The sequence below is a fragment of the Nyctereutes procyonoides genome, unplaced genomic scaffold (assembly GCF_905146905.1).
Source record: "Nyctereutes procyonoides isolate TBG_1078 unplaced genomic scaffold, NYPRO_anot_genome, whole genome shotgun sequence".
Taxonomy (NCBI): Eukaryota; Metazoa; Chordata; class Mammalia; order Carnivora; family Canidae; genus Nyctereutes; species Nyctereutes procyonoides.
Window position 1 is genome coordinate 14,186,133 of NW_026575082.1, and position 20,521 is coordinate 14,206,653.

Below are 20,521 nucleotides of genomic sequence, written 5' to 3' on the forward strand. Positions count from 1 at the left end.
GCCTCTGCGGCCCCGGCTGCGCCGCCGTCTGGGACCTCGGGGTCCCGGCCCCGCCCCCGGCCTCGGCCCCGCCCCGGCCCCGCCCCCGGCCCCGCCCCCCCCGCAGCGCCCCCTCCGGCCCGACCCGGCCGCGCCCGCCAGGTGGTGCCCGAGCGCGGGGCGCGCGCCCTCGGTCCCGGGCTGCGTGACTCCGCGGCAGCCCGCAGCTCCCCACCCCGGGCTCTCGGGCGGCGCCGGGGCCCGACGGCTCACGCTCGCGGACACCGACCGCTGTGCGGCCCCCTCCGTCCCGGGCCGCCCGGAGCCCGCGCGCTGCTGGAGAGCCCGCCCGCCCGGCAAGGGTGGACGCCCCCGCCCTCCTCCCGGGGATGAACCAGAAGAGGATCTTCGCTGGGGATTTCGGGGACCACTGGGCGACGGGCACCACGACACACCGCGCTGCACGCTTCCTGCACTCCTCCTCCCAACGCTTCCGGCCCGCAGCGCGCCGGGCTCGCCTCTCCTCCGGGACCCCTGCCGCCGCCGGCCACCCCGTCCCCGTCCCCGTCCCCGTCCCCGTCCCTGTCCTCTTCACGCCTCTGGCCGCCACCCCGTCCCTGTCCCGGTCCCTGCCCCCTCCAGGCCGCCACTCCGTCCCCGTCCCTGTCCCCGTCCCTGTCCTCTCCACGCCTCTGGCCGCCACCCCGTCCCCGTCCCTGCCCCCTCCAGGCCGCCACTCCGTCCCCGTCCCTGTCCCCGTCCCTGTCCTCTCCACGCCTCTGGCCGCCACCCCGTCCCCGTCCCCGTCCCTGCCCCCTCCGGGCCGCCGGCCGCCACCCCGTCTCCGTCCCTGCCCCACCCCGTCTCCGTCCCTGCCCCCCACCCCCCCCCCCCGGTCGCCGGCCGCCACCCCGTCCCGGTCCCCGCCCCCTCCGGGCCGCCACCACGTCCGCGTCCCTGCCCCCTCCAGGCCGCCGGCCTCCCGCGTCCCTCTCCTGATGTAGAGGCCGCCCCTGCCCGACGCACCGCACCTGCTGCTCTGGCCGCTTGCTATTCCTCGCTTAGGAGACTATCTTCCCCCACACTCTAGGCCGATGCTGGCCTGGACGCACACATACACCCGCTCCTTTGAACAGATAACTTTTGAGGGAAAATACTTGTCCGATGTCAACAGAAAGTTCTGTTTCAAGTTTCTTGAGAGCCAGAACTATCTACTTGCCTTACCTTTGGCCCAGGGCATGTTGTGTCCTACTGAATATTCCATATGATCTTCCGCTGTTGGAGTGAAGTGGTTTTTTTTTTTTTTTTAGATTTATTTATTTATTTATTTATTTATTTATTTATTTATTCATTTATTTGTGTGTGTGAGAGAGAGAGGCAGAGACACAGGCGGAGAGGCAGGCTCCATGCAGGGAGCCCGATGTGGGACTCGATCCCAAGACCCCAGGATCACGCCCTGGGCCGAAGGCAGGCGCTAAACCTCTGAGCCACCCGGGCTGCCCTGAAGTGGGTTTTAAACGTCAATTAGATCGAATCTTTTGAAATATCCTTCTGTCTACTTGTTCTGAGAAAACTGGAAATTTACAACAATAACTGTGGGTTTATTTTTTCCTTTCGGTTCTCAATCTCTACCCCCACCCCCCACCATGTTTTTGAAGCTCAGATTAGAGGCATAAACATCTCGGTTATTATGTCTTCTTGATGAATTGACTTTTCATCATTATTACATGTCCTCCTTGATCCACGATAAAACTTTGGGCCCTGAAGTCTACTTTGATATTAATTATATAGCCATTTCGCCTTTCCTATGAATAGCATTTACATGGGATGTCTCATTCTTTTTTTTTTTTTTTCATTTAGAATGGGAACATTAAAAAAAAAAAAAGCCATCAGCCTTTCTGCCCACGGATGCTGGAGAGTAAGCATTATTAAAGTCTCCTCTCCCACTGACATCATGCCTCAGTCAGAGTCTCCCGGACAGTCTGCAGAGCTGTGGGAGGTCTTCATGGCAGGTTTAGCTTTGAAACAATGGATGAGAGTCTGAGAAGCCATTCTGAGCAATGGGGAATGCTTACAGACCATGTGGTCATGAGCGATCCAAACCCCAAGTGCTCCAGAAGCTTTGGGTTGTTGGTCAGGTATGCCACTGTGGAGGAAGTGGATGCAGCCACACGAGCAAGGCCACACAGGAGAGTGGAAGAGTTGTGCAACCAAAGGAAGGTGGTCTCAAGAGAAGATTCTTAAAGCCCTGGTGCCCACCTAACTGTAAAAAGATTTTTTTTTTTGGTGGCATTAAAGAAGACACTGAAGAACACCAGCTAAGAGATTATTTTGACCAGTAAGGGAAACTTGAAGTGATTGAAATCATGACTGAGGCGATGGCAAGAAGAGAGGCTTTGCTTTGTAACATTTGATGACCATGACTCTATAGACGAGATTGTCATTCACAAACCCCATACTGTGAACGGCACAACTGTGAAGTAAGGAAAGCCATATCTAAGTAAGAGGTGGCTAGTGCTTCATCCAGCCGAAGAGGTGGAAGTGGTTCTGGAAACTTTGGTGGTGGCCATAGAAGTGGTTTGGTGGAGATGACAACATTGGTAATGGAGGGAACTTCAGTGGGTGAGGTGGCTTTGGTGGCAGTTGAGGTGGTGGCAGATATGGTGGCAGTGGGGATGGCCATACTGGATTTGGTGATCTTGGAAGCAATTTTGGAAGTGGCAGAAGGCATGCTTTTGGCAATTACAACAATCAGTCTTCAAATTTTGGACCCTTGAAAGGAGGAAATTATGGGGGTAGGAGCTCTGGCCTCTATGGCGGTAGAGGCCAATACTTTGCCAAACCACGAAACCAAGGTGGCTATGGTGGTTCCAGCAGCAGCAGCAGCAGCTATGGAAGTGGCAGGGGTTTTCATTACTGCCAGGAAGCAAAGCTTAGCAGGAGAGGAGAGCCAGAGAGGTGATGGGAGGCTACAGATTATAACAGGTTTGTGAATTCAGCCAAGAACAGTGGAGGCAGGGCCGACCTGCTACAAAGAAGACATGTTTTAGACAATACTCATGTGTATGGGCCACAAACTCGAGGACTATATTTGTGAGTAATTGTACGACAGGTTGAGTTTCTGTTCCATGGAAAGTGTAAAGCATTGCAACAAACGGCTTTAGGTAGATTCTTTTTTGCACCCATGCTGTTAATTGCTAGATATAATAGTTGAATCATGACACTGAGTACATGTGTCTTTTAAAAAATGTGCTGTGTAAAGTTGGTCCACTTGAAGTCATCTTGGTAAACTCCTCCAACAGTGTGAAGTTCGCTTCCTCTGGAGATGCCAGGCTCTATTCGAAATTTACTTGCAACCTGCTTGGGCACAGAAGCCATTGTGTCCACAAACCTTGGTGTAGTTGTGTTGGGTCCTGTAGTTTACCATTAAAAGGGTCACCCAAGCAAAGTCATGGAGTTTATTTGGTTATGAATATAATTGTTGGCACATGCTATGCGATGTATCTAAATTGAATTATGGCATCAGATAAAATTATAGATGGGATTAAAGCTTGTGTATCATCCATTATCATGTGTAATCAAGAAATGATTTAATATCCCCTTGATAACCATAATTAAAAAAGAAACATCACTTTTTTTGACAAGTTAGGATCACAATGGACAGCTTCACAGGACAATGGAAATAGGACAGTCCCAAGACAACAGAGTGTAACACTGCAGCAGACTCTCATCCTCCCTCTGAGCACCACTTGCTCCAACCTCCTCATAATCCTTTGCAAGGGCAGCCATGTCCTCATGGGCCCCAGAAAAATCTCTTCGGCCATGCCCTCATCCACACACCAGTGAACAAAGGCGTGCTTGCCATACATCACATCAGCCTTGTGGTCCAGTCAGAACCAGGCCTCCGCAATGGCTGTGGTGTTGCTCAGCATGCACACAGCTCACTGTACTGTAGCCAGATCGCTACCAGGTACCAAAGTGGGAGGCTGGTAATTCATGCCAACTTTGAAGCCAATGGGCGCTAGTCCACAAATTGGATGGCACGCTTGGTCTTGATGGTGGCAGTGGCAATGTTGACCAATGTTGACCATCTCTGAGACTCCTGTTGCCATAGCACAACAGGCAGCAAGACATGTATTTACTGCCACTGGGGGCATGTTTCACCATCTGGTTGGCTGGCTCACAGCCTGCCTCGGTGGTTTCTGCTACAGTAAGCTGTTCGCGGTCGACTTTCTCAGAAGAGATAACAGGGGCATAAGTGGCCGGAGAGAAGTAAATGCCAGAACAAGGATACTGGATTGGTCTAAAATTCTGTCACATCAACATTCAGGACTCCATCAAATCTGAGGGAAGCAGTGATGGAAGACACAATTCGACTTATCAACCTATTTAGGTTAGGGTAGGTTGGGCTCAATATCGAGGTTTCCACAATAGATGTCATAGATGGGCTTGTTTCTACCATGAAGGCACAATTGAGTGCTCCAGGTGCTGTGGGTGGTGAGGATGGAGTTGTAGGGCCCAACTACAGCTGTGGGAACCTGGGGGCTGGGTAAATAGTGAACTTTAGCTTGGACTTCTTGCCATAATTGACAGAGACATTCCATCAGCAGGGAGTTGAACTCGGAACCAGTACCTCTACCAAAGTTGTGGATGATCAAGAAGCCCTGATAATCTGTGCCCTTGTCCATGAATTTGGTCCAAGGTGAGATCAGTCAGTGATCTCCTTGCCAATGGTGTAGTGCCTAGCGCCATAGTTATTGGTAGTATCTTCCTTGCCTGGGATGCAAGAGCTGGGCGTAGGTGCTGGTGCAAACTTCACCAATGATGCTGGGTTCCAAGTGTACAAACACTGCTGTTGACCCATACTTGCCAACACCTGAAGGAGTCATCTCCTCCCCCAGGTGTCCCTTGGCATCTGGCCATCAGGCTGGACACCTGTTCCATGCAATGGAGTTCCTAGCAGTCATCGCCCATCTGCACACCAGCCTGGCCACCTTGGCTGGAGATGCCTGAGACTTGCAGGGCTCTTCAGGGCTGGAGAAGGCAAGAGAATGGTGACAAGGATCTCCCACTGACAGACTACCAAGGATTCCGAGGCAGAAGTTGTGAGAGACAGGCCAGCCCGGAGGGACCCAATATACCCCACTCCCTCCCTACTGTACGCTCTCCACGAAGTGGCCAAAGGGTGGACGCTGGACCCCACCGAGGCCTGTGCCACCCCACCTCCGAGCCCCTAGGACCCTGGTCCCATGTGGTAGCCTTGGGCTGAGGGTGTGTGATGCTGATTGGTGTGTTCAAAGGTTCAAAACAAACTCCTCAGAAGGAGTCAGATTTAGGAAGGGGAGGACACATCCTGGGATCACAGAAGGGCTGGTAGGGTGAGGAAGAAGATGGAGATGGCAATTGGAGGGAGAAGAAAGGTAAAGCAGCTGCCCTGTTCTTCAGTGGTTTTGGGAGGTGCATCAGGTAGGCAAAGGCCAGGTGAGAAAAGGTGCCAGGTAAAGGAAGCCGTGGCCAGAGCCTCGGGAGTGCAGACTCTCCCCCTCTGGCACATCCCTGGGTCCTGGACCCTCAATTTAAATTTATATCTATTTAAAGTGACAGCATATAATTGGATCTTGCTTTTTCATTTTATCCATTTTGACAGTCTTTACCTTTCGGCTGGAATTTTCAGACCATTCACATTTAATGTGATTATAGAGATGGTTGAAATTTCGTTATCTACTATCTTGTTATTTGTCTACTAGCTTGTTATTTGTTTTCCGTTTGTTCCAATATTTTCATCTTCTTTTGGATTATTTTTTAGGATTCCATTTTCTCTCCACTGTTAGCTTAATTTATATACCTAGTTTGTTTGTTTGTTTGTCTTTAGCTCTGGGTTTATAATATGCATCTGTAATTTATCACAGTCCACCTTCAGGATACGGTTCTCCCATTCATGTATAGTGTAAGGACCTACAGCAGCATACTTCCATCCCCCCCCGCCCGCCTCCAGCTTTGTGCCATTATAGTCATACTGCTTGTTTGGCTTTGTAAACAAGCCCTACTGTGCAGCCTGCCCAGTTACCTTTGTGCTTTTGGAAAGCACTCTGGTAATGTTGATATAAAAAAAAAATTAAAAGTGCAAATATCCTTTGAAACAGTAATTCCATGTCTTGGACTCTAATATAGCAATACATAGAGACATACAAGGGTGTTTATTTACCTTAGCATTTTTGTAAAACCACAAAAGAAGAAAAATGTGTGTGTGTGTGTTTTTTTTTTAAAGATTTTATTTGTTTGAGAGAAAGAGAGCATGAACAGGGGGAGAGGCAGAGGAAGAAGCAGACTCCCCTCTGGGCAAGGAGCTGACATGAGGCTCAATCCCTAGACCCTGAATCATGACCTGAACTGAAGGCAGATGCTTAACTGATAAGCCACCTAGGTGCCCTGAAAAATGTGTTAATAGAGTAATGGTAGAAAAAATTCTAGTATCTGGTAGTATAGAATATAATGCAGCTGTTTAAGAAAATTAAGTGGTTTTGGAAAGATGTCTATTGTATACTAAGTAAAAGAAGCAAGTTACAGAGTAATATCATCCCATGTTTGTAAACAATCATAAACATGATTTTATTTATATATGTGAAAGAAGTTTCTAGAAAGACAATAATAGCATACTTAAGCATGCAAATTTATGTCATCCTTGCAAGAGCCTTTTAAGGAATATTATTAGTCTCATTTTACAGATGGCACAGAGTGGTTAATAACTTGCTTTAGGGTCACTTGCCAATAGTGGGAGAACTGGGATTCAAACCTTGCCTTTCTGGCTCCAGAGTATTATACTGTCTCACTAAGCATCAGATTTTAAAATTCAGGTGAGTTGCAGAAGTGAAAGGAGAAATGAACAAATTTACTTAGTTATCTGGACTATTGGTATCTGGAATGTGGTGACAGGCTTTCTAGAAAAAGTAATGATGTGAAAGCCAGATGAGATTAGGATTTTACTACAAGGAACTGACTTGTGGAGAGGGTACTTTCACTGTGGCACTTCATGAGAAATACCAAGGCTTGCTCCTGGCACATTTCCAACATTACCCCCTACTTTTCTCAAAAAAGATTAAAGGACTTAAACTTCTGCTTGGAAAGCCCCAGAGGTGAGTGTGCTAGTTTTGGAAGCACTTGAACAATAGAATGCCCATGTTAACACATTAAATCTACTAGCAAAAAAAAAAAAAAAAAAAAGAGAGAGAGAGAGAGAGAAAGAGAGCTTAATTAAAAAAAAACACTACTCTTTGAATACTCTATTTCTATATTTACAGAATTATCACTCACATAATTCAAACATTTTATAAATATTAATGTAGAATACTATTTAATGAAATCCATTAAAATGGGCTTGAGGATGTCATCTTTCCTATAAAAACAGCATTATTATACCAGGAACATGGAAGTTATTCCAAATACTGCTTTTATATCTTCAGTGAAGGATGCATACATTATAGTTAAGAGGTTATTCATCATTTACAGAACTTATGATTTAAGGAACCTCACATTTACCAGCACATGTACAATTAAATATTGGTTACATGTAATAAATGTAAAATTATATTTTAAGCAAAAGATATTTTAATATTTAGTAAAGTTAAATGTTTCTGATTTTAAAAAGTAATCAGCAGACAATGAATTGTACTTACTTGTACTAAGAGAAAACACAGTACATTATGCAAATGCAGGAATCATAGGTTTATTTGAAAACTTTTATATGGATAGTGTGCATCTCACCCTGGAAATCCCCACTACCTCCCACTTCTGCATGAACTTTTTGGTTTTTAGAATTGAAAAGGTAACATAAAAATGTAGCTATCATTTTTGTTTCTAGTGGATGGCTTTTAAGTCTTATATTACATTTTAATGTAATGTTTTACTCTTAAGGTAACATTTTAATCTTCGTTTAGGCAGCAGAAAACAGGATCTTGTTTGACATGGTGATATCAAAATAGTTACTGTTAATGTGGTAAGGAGCTAAAGAGAATACATTAAAAAAGCAAAGTTATTAAGTAAATGTAGGACTTTACAAATATTTCTTTCAGTGAAAACTTACTGAAAAGCACTTTTATTACCTACCCTGTTATCTTCTGCTCTTCTCATCTTGCCTACAAGATGCTTTTAAACAAGTCATTGATAAATTAGTGTTCATTCAGGGATAAATTAAGGCACAATTCTATCCTGTAATGATACCCAAACAACATGAAAATTTGTGAGAAATGTTGAACTGTATACATGGAAACTGATCTTGCTTGCTTTGGTAGACAAGAATTTTTGTTTAGCCCTACAGATTTGGTATTTAAAATAAGTGAATTTCTCAGCTAGTAGTTATCACGACTTTTTTGGATTCTGTTACAGATGAAATGGTTTCAAGTGGAAACAGAATTTATATTTCCTCTACTTTCCTTCTTCTTAGCTCTACTTTAAGGATATGAAGGACAAAGTAGCTGTGTATCCCTTACAAATGAACACAAGGATGAGTATTATCCTATATGTGGATGGCAGTTCTATTTTTAGACTGATCAGGTTCAGACTGGCCACAATAGACAATTAATGCTGCCATCAAGATTGAGACAGAATGGTTTTTTTTCAACAGTACTTTTATTGAAGTAGAACATACAAAACATGTACAGTGTGGCTAATTGTCATAAAATGAAGATATACATAGAGCCAGCATCCAAATCATGAAGTAGAACATTACCAGAACCTCCAAAGCCCCTTTAATCTTTACCCCCTCATCCTTCTTGATAGATTTGATTATAATACCAGTGATTTACTTTATCTGCTTTTGGACTTTATATAAACAGAATCTGCACTGTAGTATTATCTTGTGTATGGTTTTTGTTCAATATTGTTTGTGAGAATCATCCAGCTCATTACTGTGTAATTTCTAAAGTGGAATACATCACACCTTATTCATCATTTTACTGGTGAAGGATATTTGGATTATTTCACATGTTGGTGGACTCAGATTGCTAATATTTAGTTTAAGAGTTTTCACATCCAAGAGATTGGCCTGTCATTATCCTTTCTGAATTGGGTCAATTTTTGGTGTCAGGATGTTGCTGGGCAAGACTGTGGAATATATGGAAGAACTTTGAAAAGAGTGTATAAGAATGCCATTATTTTTTTCTTAAATATTTGGTAGATTCACTGATGAAGCCATATGGGCATTGGGGTTTCTTTGTGGCGTAGTTTGAAATTACAAGTTCAATTTCTTTAATAGATCTAGAACTACTGAGATTTTGTTTCTTCTTGTGCTGCTTTTCTTTTCTTTTTTTTTAAAGATTTGTTTATTTATTTATTCATGAGAAACACACACACACAGAGAGAGAGACAGAGACACAGGCAGAGGTAGAGGCAGGCTCCATGCAAGGAGCCTGATGTGGGACTCGATCCCGGGTCTCCAGGATCACACCCTGGGCTGCAGGCAGCACTAAACCACTGCGCCACCGGGGCTGCCCTTGTGCTGCTTTTCTAAATAAAGTTTTTTGTTTTGTTTTGTTGAGTGCTCCACACTCAATGGGGGGCTTGAACCCACAACTCTGGGATCAAGAGTCACATGTTCTACCCACTGAGCCAGGTGCCCCTTTGTATTGGCAATAGGAATATGTCCTTCCATCTTAACTTTTTCATTTTATTGGTACCACGTAGGATCATTTTCTGTTGCTTGAATAATATCTTATGGTTTTTCATTTAGGATGAGTCTGCTGATAATGAATTCTGAGTTTTTGGTAGGTCATGGTGAGGGTTGTCAAAAAATGTCTTAATTCACCTTTATTGTAAAAGGTATTTTTGCTGGGTATAGAATTCTAATAGCAGTTCTTTTCTTTTAGCATTTATTTATTTATTTATTTATTATATTTTTAAAAGATTTTATTTATTCATTCATGAGAGACAGACAGAGAGAGAGAGAGAGAGAGAGAGGCAGAAATGGGCTCCATGCAGACAGCCCGACATGGGACTCGATCCCAGGTCTCCAGGATCACACCCTGGGCCGAAGGCGGCGCTAAACTGCTGAGCCACCCTATTTATTTTTTAAGTAGGCTTAACACCCAATGTGATCACAACCCAGAACTCAAGAGTTGTGTGCTTCACCAACTGGCCAGCCAGTTGCCCCTTCTTTCAGCATTTTAAAGATGTCATTCTTGTTTCCTATTGGTAAGTAAACTATCAGTCTTATAGCTGCTGCTTCTTCAGATTTTCTCTTTGTATTTAGTTTTCAGAAGGTTTACTGTAACATACTAGGCTTAGTTTTCTTTGAATGTATCCTGGTTTGTGGTTCATTGACCTTCATGATGTTTCTTGTCAGTTTGAGAGAATTCTTAGCCATTTGCTTTTCAAATAATATTTCTACACATTCTCTGCTTTCTCTTTCAGCCTCCTATGACTTTTACCCTTTTCTCTGTGTTTTGCATTTAAAAAAAGATCTGTGCTGCTTCCTATTTCTAGTTCTGCACACAGGGAATTTGGAAATTGCCACTCTGTCCTAACAAGTGAAAAGCTGAACAAACTGAAAAATTAACAAATCTCAAGTCCATAGGAGAAGTGAGGTCATAGAACACACTGCTGCCCCCCAAACTGGAGAGACTGACAGGCAATTACAGAGAACCACAAGTTACCAGGTTAGAAACTTATGAAAAGAAACCTCCATGTGAATCAGTGTTGGGGCAGGAAAACCAGCACTGTAATTGATGAATTGCTGGAGGCTCAGAGTGGGCAAGTCTGAGTTAAAAACTCTAGGGGGACCCAGTTGTAGAGGGCTCCCCCTACTTTTGTAAGTTTTATCTCTAGCTCAAGCAGGTTCTTACAGTAAACATCAGAGAAAAATCTCCTGTGTTTCTGGCAGAGGGAGAGGAAAAGGAAACCATTTGGAGATGAAGGAGAGTACTCTGTTTTTCTTTTCTTTTTAAATATTTTATTTATTTATTCATAGAGACAGAGAGGGAGAAGCAGGCTCCATGCAGGGAGCCTGATGTGGGACTCGATCCCAGGTCTCCAGGATCACACTCCAGGCTGCAGGCAGCGCTAAACAGCTGCACCACCGGAGCTGCTGGTACTGGTTTTTCTTAACAAGGCCTGCCCTCAGGGGAAACTAGTTAACCACAGCCTAATCTGATGGGGTATTATCGGAGCCTAACTAACATGGTGGAGGGAATTCCCCAATTCCAGCCCACTCTCACCAGCCTGTCCCACTGAAGGGGGAGAGAAAAACTGAGAAATGCTTGTTAAGTTCCCAGTCCAGAGGTACTGGCTCATTAAAGATGGAGGCCTTAATCGTTGGACTATGGAATATTTGCCACCTCCCACACACCTCACTGCGACATTATTAAAGTCCTATTTACAATAGTTCCTTTAACCCAATGCATAATTTCTGGCTATCAAGAAAAAAATGCAAGGCATACCAAAAGGCAAAAAATAACATTTGAAGAGACAGGACAAGCAGCAGAACCAGGCATGGCAAGGATATTAGAATTATCAGACTGGGAATTCAAAAACAACTATGATGAATATGCTAAAGACCCTAATGGATAAAGTAGACAACATGCAAGAACAGCCAGGGGATGTAAGCAGAGGGATGAAAATTCAAAGAAAGAAGCAAAAAGGAATGCTAGAGATAAAATACACTGTACAGAAAGGAAGAATGCCTTTGATGGGCTTATTAATAAATTGGACATGACTGAGGAAAGAATCTTTGAACTTAATGATTTCTCAGTAGAAACTTCCAGAAATGAAAAGCAAACAGAAAACACTGGGGGAAAAAAACCCTCTAAAACAATAACTCAGAACATAATATCCAAAACTGTTGGACAACTACAAAATGTGTAACATATGCACATGGGAATAGCAGAATAAGTAAGAGCAAAGTAAGAGCAGAGTCAGAAACAAAAAGTGTTGAGAGAAATAACTAACTTATTCTGTAACCTTTGAAATTACTCTTCAAAAGTGAAGGAGAAATAAAGGCTTTCTCAGATAAACAAAAATTGAATGTATTTGTTGCCAGCAGACTTGCCTTACAAGAAATATTAACAGAGAGAAGGAAAATATTGGCCAGAAATTCAGATTTATATAAAGAAAGGAAGAGCAACTGAAGAAAGAGTAAATGAAGGTAAAATAAAAGCTTTTACTTTTCTTACTCTAACAGGTAACAGTTTTTTCAAAACATATCAACAATGTGTTTGATTTGTATATGCTTATGTATATATTATATATATGCTTATATATAAGTGAAATGAATGACAGTAAATAATACAAGGAATGAAAGGAATTAGGATTATTTTGTTATTATAAGGTATTTACATTACCTTTGAAGCATTCTAGTGTTGTGTGAGAGTGGACTTGGGTTAGCTATAAATATATATTAGAAATCTGATTTAAAAAAAAGTAAAAAAGGAGTAAAATAGATATGCTAAGAAAGAAAATGGAATAAAAAAAAGAAAATGGAATCATAAAATATTTTTAAAAAGATTTTATAAATTTATTCATGAGAGACACACAGAGAAGGGCAGAGAAATAGGCAGAGGGAGGAACAGGCTCCCTGTGGGGAGCATGATGTGGGACTCAATCTCAGGACCCCAGGATCACAAAGCTGAAGGCTCAACCACTTGAGCCACCCAGGCATCCTGGAATCATAAAAGTCTTAATTAAAACAACAAAAAAGAAGAAAAAAGAGAAGACAAAAATATGGACAAACAAGAGTGACATATAGAAAACAATAACAAATATGGTAGATATTAATTCAACTATATCAGTACTTTGGATCTCATTGATATAGATGTACCAGTCAAAAGAGACTGTCAGAGTAAATAAAAAAACAAGACTGAACTATGTTACCTACCAGAAACGCACTTTAAATATAAAGAAACACATAGATTAAAAATAAATGGAGAAAGATGTACCATGCTAACACTAATCAAAAGAAAGAGTAGCTATATTAATTTCAGACAGAGCAGACTTCAGACAAAGGAGAATTATCTGAATGTCAAAATACATGAAGCAAAAACTGGTAGAACTGCAAGGAGAAATAGATGAATCCATTATTATAGTTGAAGTCGAATTCATTAATATCATTGACAACTGGATATAATTGACTTCTGTAGACTACTTTGTCCAGTGACAGGAGAAAACATATTCTTCACAAGCTCACATGAACATTCACCAAGACAGACCAGATTCTGGGCCATAAAACACATCTTAACAAATTCAAAAGAACAGAAGTCAGAAAATGTCTTCTCTCAGATCACAATGGAATTAAACTAGAAATCAATAATAGATCAACGGAATATCCCAAAAATGTGAAGATTAAAAAAAACTTCTACAAAATGCATGGGTCAAAAGAGAAATCTCAAGAGAAATTATAAAATATTGTAAACTAAATGAAAATGAAAACACAACTTATTAAAATTTGTGGGAGGCATCAAAAACAGTACTTAGTGGTAAATTTATGTAATTGAATACATATATCAGAAAAGAAGGAAGATCTAAAATCAGCCACCAAAGCTTCTACCTTAAGACACTAGAAAGAGAACAAATTAAACCCAAAGTAAATAGAAGAAAAGAAACAATTAAAATTAGAACCCAACCAAAACCAAAAGAAAAAACCCCAGTGAAGTTGAAAACAGGAAATCAACAGAAAAAAATAAACAGAAACAAAAGGTGATTCTTTGAAAAGAAATAAGACCAATAAGCCACTAGCCACCCTAAGAAAAACAGAGAGAGGACAAGAATTACTAGTATCAGAAATGAAAGAGGGGACATCACTACAGATGCCATGGATATTAAAAGGATAATAATAAAGGAGTACTGTGTACACAAGTTTGATGACTTAGGTGAAATAAACCAATTCCATGGTGCCTGACTGGCTTAGTTGGTAGAGCATCTAACTCTTGATCTTGGGGTGGTGAGTTCAAACCCCATGTTGGGCGTAGAGATTACTTGAAAGAAAGAAAGAAAGGAAGAAAGGAAGGAAGGAAGGAACCAATTCCTTGATACAATCTGCCAAAGCTCAGAATCAGAATAGGCCTGTATTTATTAAAGAAATTGAATAAAAAAAAAGAAATTGAATCAAAATATTAAGAACCTTTTGAAATAGAAAGCCCTAGGTCCAGATGTGTTCATTGACGGATTTTTTTTTTTTTTAGATTTTATTCATTTATTCACGAGAACACAGAGAGACAGGCAGAGGGGAAAGCAGGCTCCATGCAGGGAGCCCGATGCGGGACTCGATCCCGGGTCTCCAGGATTATGCCCTGGGCGGAAGGCGGCACTAAACCGCTGAGCCACCCGGGCTGCCCTCATTGATGAATTCTTATCAAAATTTAAGGAAGATATTATACCAATTTTCTGCAGTCTTTCAGAAGACAGAAACTGAGGGAATATTTAACTCATTCTTTGAGGCCAGCATTACTCTAATACCAGACACAGACACAGACATTACAAGAAAACTACAGACCAACCGTCTCATAAACAGACCTCTACACACCATCAAAAATCTACAGATAACTTTTGACTTCCCCAAAACTTAACTACTAACAGCCTACTATTGAATGGAAAGTCTAACCAATAACATAAACAGTTGACTAACACATATTTTGTATGTTATTTGTATTAAATACCATATTCTTTTTAATTCTTTTTTTATTTATTTTATTTATTATAGTCACACACACACACACACACAAAGAGAGAGAGAGAGAGAGAGAGAGAGAGAGAGAGAGAGAGAGAGAGAGAGGCAGAGAGAGAAGCAGGCTCCATGCACCGGGAGCCCGACGTGGGATTCGATCCCGGGTCTCCAGGATCGTGCCCTGGGCCAAAGGCAGGCGCCAAACCGCTGCGCCACCCAGGGATCCCCTAAATACCATATTCTTATACTAAGCTAGAGAAAAGACAATGTTATTAAGATAATCATAAAGATGAAAAAATACATTTACAGTACTATACTGAAAAAAATCCATGTGTAAGTGGACTTGTGCAGTTCAAACCCATGTTGTTCAAGGGTCAACTGTAATTGAATCCTGGCTACCCATTAAGATACCACCTTCTCTGCTACGCTTCTAAGTGGAGGCTTTTCATTTTTGTTCTCACAAACTTTTGTACCTTACAGCCTGGAGATAGGATAGGTATATTATCTCCTTTTCATTTTTACTCCCAAGGAAAGTATCTTTCCAGTTCACCTGCTTGAGCATTTTCACTAAAACATATTTTTTAAATTGTATTGAGACCCATCCCTCAGATTATTTCCCCCCTAACTCCATTATTTCCTTTGTCCTCTTCTCCAGTTTGGATTCTATGGTCCATCACTATAATCATTTCTTCACAAGTAGTTTGAAAGTCCTGTCCTATACCCTCCTTTTAAGCATCTAGAAAAACCCACCCTATTTATATTTCATTCTCTGATACTTCACACCTGCTCCTGAATAGTTGTTCCTGGCTGGAGAAAAAAATTTACTATGTTAAGTAGCTCTCTTTTATTTATTTTTTTAAAAAGTTTTTATTCAAATTCCAGTTAGTAAATATATAGTGAACCAGTTCTCTTTAAATTCACAATTACTGGGATCCCTGGGTGGCGCAGGGGTTTGGCGTCTGCCTTTGGCCCAGGGCGTGATCCTGGAGACCCGGGATTGAATCCCACGTCGGGCTCCCGGTGCATGGAGCCTGCTTCTCCCTCTGCCTATGTCTCTGCCTCTCTCTCTCTCTCTGTGTGTGTGACTATCATAAATAAATAAAAATAAAAAATAAATAAATTCACAATTACTATTCTCAAATGTGCTTTCAAAATTCTTGGCAATCCTGCAATTCTCTCGGTAATTCACTCTGCCATTCTCAAAGACAATCATTTTTTAAAATTTTTATTTATTTATTCATGAGAGACACACAGAGAGAGGCAGAGACAGAGGCAGAGGGAGAAGCAGGCTCCATGCAGGGAGCCCAAAGCGGGACTTGATCCTCAGACTCCAGGATCACGCCCTGGGCCGATGGCAGATGCTCAACCACTGAGCCACCCAGGCATCCCAAAGACAACCATTTCTACCTTCTCTCTCCTTAAACCTCTAACACTTCTGGTCAGCCCCGGTGGCTTAGCGGTTTAGCGCCACCTTCAGCCCAGGGCCTGGTCCTGGAGACCCGGGAGAGAGTCCCATGTCAGGTTCCCTGCATGGAGCCTGCTTCTCCCTCTGCATGTGTCTCTGCATCTCTCTCTCAATCTGTCTCTCATGAATAAATAAAATCTTAAAAAAAAAAAACCAACAACAAACCTCTAACATTTCCTATATACCAGCCAAGTTAATTTCTGTGCCTCATACTTCACTGAGAAAAATAGAAGGAATTAAATGGAAACCCCCTAATCTTCCCACCACTAAATCTAGCGAACCACCTCCACGTGCATCTATCTCTGCATTTTCCCCTATTATAACGGAGACCAGCCCCTCCATTTGTGCTCTGCTCAACCCTCTTGCCTTCTCAAGGAGTTCACTTTCACAATTTTTGCTTGTTATTGCTGCTGCATCATCACCTTCTTTCATTTTACTGGCTTATTCTCATTAGCATATGAACATGATCTAATTTCTATTACAAAACTAAACAAACAAAAAACCCCCATCTAAACAAAACCCTCATTTGACCTTCTGTTCTTTTCTAGCTACCAGTACTTCTGCTCCCCTTCATGGCAAAATGTCTTGAAAGAGCTGTCATCTCTACTCACTGTCTCTCTTTAACCCACTCCAATCAGGTTTACATTTCCATCACCATCGATCCACTGAAACTACTACTGAGGTCATCCATGAGTTTAATCTTCCAGTGGGTTTCAGATCCATCCTCATCTCAACCTATGAGTAGCAAATGACCTTCCTTAGAAGACTCTTATCTTTGCTTCCAGGAAACCACTCTTTTGGTTTCCTGCCTAATCTCACTGTACCCTCCTCCTGATTCTTCTAGTAGTTGTTCTTACTCTGTTGGATTTTTAAGTCTGGGGCGTGGCCCAAGGTTCAGATGTGGATCCTTTTCTCTGTGGTTCCTTTCTCCCCAGGTCATCTCATTTAGTCCCATGACTTTACCCAAATACTGATGACTCCATAATCTAACCTGAGATCGAGACTCAGATAACTTATTTAACATTTCCAGAAGTAACTCAGAAATCTTAAATTTAACATATCTAAAACAAAAGTGTAGATTAACTCCCCAAACTTGTTTTTTACTTCCTCACTACTGTCAGCATCCATTAATGTATTCAGTTATTGCACAGAAATTTTAGCGACATCTTTGGTTTTTCCCTTTCCTTCACTCTTCACACTCAATCTGTCATGCCAATTCTACTTCCAAACATGTTACAGATCTGCTCCTTTCCCTCCATTTTTGTCCAGGCTGCCATCATCTCTTGCTTGAACTACTGCATTCATTAACCTCTGCCTTCAGCCTCTACCATCTCCTTTTCAAAAGCATTCTTACAAAGCACCAGTATATCCAATATAAATTGGATTAAGCCATTCTACTACAACTATTCAAAGGCTTCCCTAAGTCCTAATCATAGTGTACAAAGCCCTATATGATCTCGCTACACCCCTCTCCAATTTCATCTTTTGATAGTGTCTCAATCATATTGCCATTTCCCCCCCCCAGTTCCTTGAACATAGCACTATTTCTCATCTCATTGCCTATGCACATACTGCTCTCTTTTATTTTTACATGGTTAAAGCCTATTCTTCCTCATTTTCAGGTAAAATGTCACCTCAGAGGTGTCTTCCAAAGCAAACCATAATCACCCTAAGGTACATCTTCCTCAGCTCTTGTTTCTCAACCTGTTTGTCTCCTTGCCTGGCTATAAGCTGTTGTTGGCCTCATTCATGCTTAGCACATAATAGATCCTCCACAAATGTACACTGAATGGTGAATGACTACAATCTTTAGAAAGGGGTGTCTTCCTCACACTTACAGATCACTTGGAAGACTTGGTGGTGTTGATAAGAGGTGCTGCCCAGAGAGTCAGATATGAATACAAACTCCAGAGCTTTTTAGCCCATACACACATGGTACAACTCTTTTTTTGCACTTTTATTTATTCCATATTTTCTACCTTGGCTATAAGTAAGGACATTATGAGAAATAAAGTCAAATACTTTGCTGAGGTCAAGATGCACAAGACTATATAATTCTGATAAACAACATATAATAACTCTATGAAAGGACTTTAGGTTAGTTTGGCATGTAGACTCAGTAAATTCATCTTGTCCTGGGGGACTCATCCTCTTAATATAATTGGCAAACTTGCATGGAATTGGTATCAAGCTTGCAATTCATTCGATTAATGTTGAGTACTTATCATACACCAGGCATTCTTCAAATACCGGAGACACATTGGTTGAAAAGGATAGACAACATTCTCTCTCATGGAGCTGAGTCTAGTGAAAGAGACAGACAATAAAAAACAAGAAAATGAGTATTGAGTAATTATGAAGAAAAACCAGAGTGATCTTAGGGAATTATAAGGGTTACTTTGGATTGCATAGACAGAAAAGCCAACCTGAAGAGGCTTTATATAGATTTAGAATGGTAATCCACATTTTGTAAAATCTATTGGCTTCTCATTTTTGAAAATCAGGACGTTTATCCATCTCTAGTCTGTAGCCTTTCCATGTGTTTTATTTATTTATTTATTTATTTATTTATTTATTTATTTATTTATTTATTTAATGATAGACATAGACATAGAGAGAGAAAGAGAGAGAGAGAGGCAGAGACACACACAGGGGAAGGGAGAAGCAGGCTCCATGCTGGGAGCCCAACGCAGAACTTGATCCCAGGACTCCAGGATCGCGCCCTGGGCCAAAGGCAGGCGCCAAAGCTGAGCCACCCGGGGATCCCCTTTCCATGTTTTGAGGATGATTACAGCACTGTGTTTCAATAGCATGACATATAAAACAAAATGGTCTCCAAATTTGGCATGCAGCATTTACCTAAGATCTGAATACTTTCATAGTGTCTGCAAGAAACCAGCATTATAACTTTTAAAATCATTGGTCAGTGGCTAACTGAAGAGTTTCCTTCTCTTAGATAATACTAGGAACCAATTATTTTCAAGAAATGGCAGTTCTTGTTCTTCCATTAGTATGAAAAGTTTGGTTACAAGGAAGTTCAAACAAAGTATCAAAGAAAGCTCTAAGTTACTCTAAGAATCAACTATATACTAAAAGACATGAGTGAAGCTGCAAAGGGTAAATAAAATCTTTTACAAAATCTAATTTACATAACAAAAATTAATTTATTGAACTAATTTACTTAGGCTTTTGAAAAAAATTTAATTGCAAGTTTTGGTAAACAAAACATAAAATTATCTTACCAGTCTTCACTAGGTTGGAAACTCTAGGAGTAAAGTAGGCAAAAGTTAACAATCAAAAGTGGTTTCTGCCTCACTGCAATTTTAGGTAAATGATGCATGTCATGGTAACCTATACACTTACTAGAAAACAAAGTATGGGGATTATCCACAGTTACCCATGCTTTAGTTATTCAAGGGCTTATTTTAATTCTACTTTGAACTTTCATGATACTCTTTAAGTGCTAAAGCACTTTCATGTCTACTATTATGTAATTTTCACGAAGTCCTGTAAGGAATAGAGTGTTCTTATTTCCATGCATTTTGATGGTAAGACAAAAAAGAATTTGCTAGAAAGGGAACTATATTTATAAAATTCATATAAAAAGGAAATTAGGAAATGATTTACATTATGAAAAGCATCACCATAGGTTCAACACTTAATACATGACAAGGAGGTTTATGAACAGAGGAAGCTAAAAATTTAAGTAATTGTCAAGTAGTTGTCAGAAATGAAGATAAAGTTATCTATAAAACTGTAAAGTCAACGAGAAATCATTAGATTTACTTAGCAATGTACATGTTACATAGGATGCTTATAACATTTTCAGCCTCATTGAAAATGCATATCCTAAAAATATCTCAGGTTGCAAATGCCAACAATTAAAAAGGGGGTTGATTTTCCTGTAAGAGTAGTTTAAAAATTTTTTATTTAATCTTTTAAAAGATTTTATTTATTCATTTGAGAGAGAGAGAGACAGAGACAGAGCAGGAGTGGAGAGGCTGGGAGAGGCAGAGGGACAGGGAGAAGCAGACTGCCTGCTGAGCTGGAGGTCTGACAGGGGGCTCAGTCCCAGACCTGGAGATCATGACCTGAGCAGAGGCAGCCGCTTAACCAACTGAGCCACCCAGGTGCCCCTAAAAAGTTTTAAAAAGTAGACTATCAACAAATGATAATCCTAAATAGCATCACTAACGAAAAATTTAGTATCTATAACATATAACACAAAATGCCAGTTTACAGACAACATAAATTTTACTACATTAAAGTCCCTCAAGAAACCTATTCACGGGGGATCCCTGGGTGGCGCAGCGGTTTGGCGCCTGCCTTTGGCCCAGGGCGCGATCCTGGAGACCCGGGATCGAATCCCACGTTGGGCTCCCGGCGCATGGAGCCTGCTTCTCCCTCTGCCTGTGTCTCTGCCTCTCTCT

At 41.5% G+C, this 20,521-nt stretch overlaps 1 protein-coding gene and 1 pseudogene across 1 annotated transcript in view; both read right to left on the minus strand.

Annotated features, from left to right (window-relative positions):
* Positions 1 to 3,645: 3,645 nt before the first annotated feature.
* On the minus strand, positions 3,646 to 8,106 carry LOC129514494 (tubulin alpha-4 chain-like; annotated as a pseudogene).
* Positions 8,107 to 16,258: 8,152 nt separating this feature from the next.
* Positions 16,259 to 20,521, minus strand: part of LOC129514519 (RAB11-binding protein RELCH) — a 112,565-nt gene continuing 108,302 nt past the window's right edge. Inside the window, exon 29 of the mRNA XM_055333134.1 lies at positions 16,259 to 18,395. Coding sequence (XP_055189109.1) covers positions 18,299 to 18,395 — 97 coding nt within the window. The 3' untranslated portion in view covers positions 16,259 to 18,298. The remainder of the gene's footprint in view (positions 18,396 to 20,521) is intronic.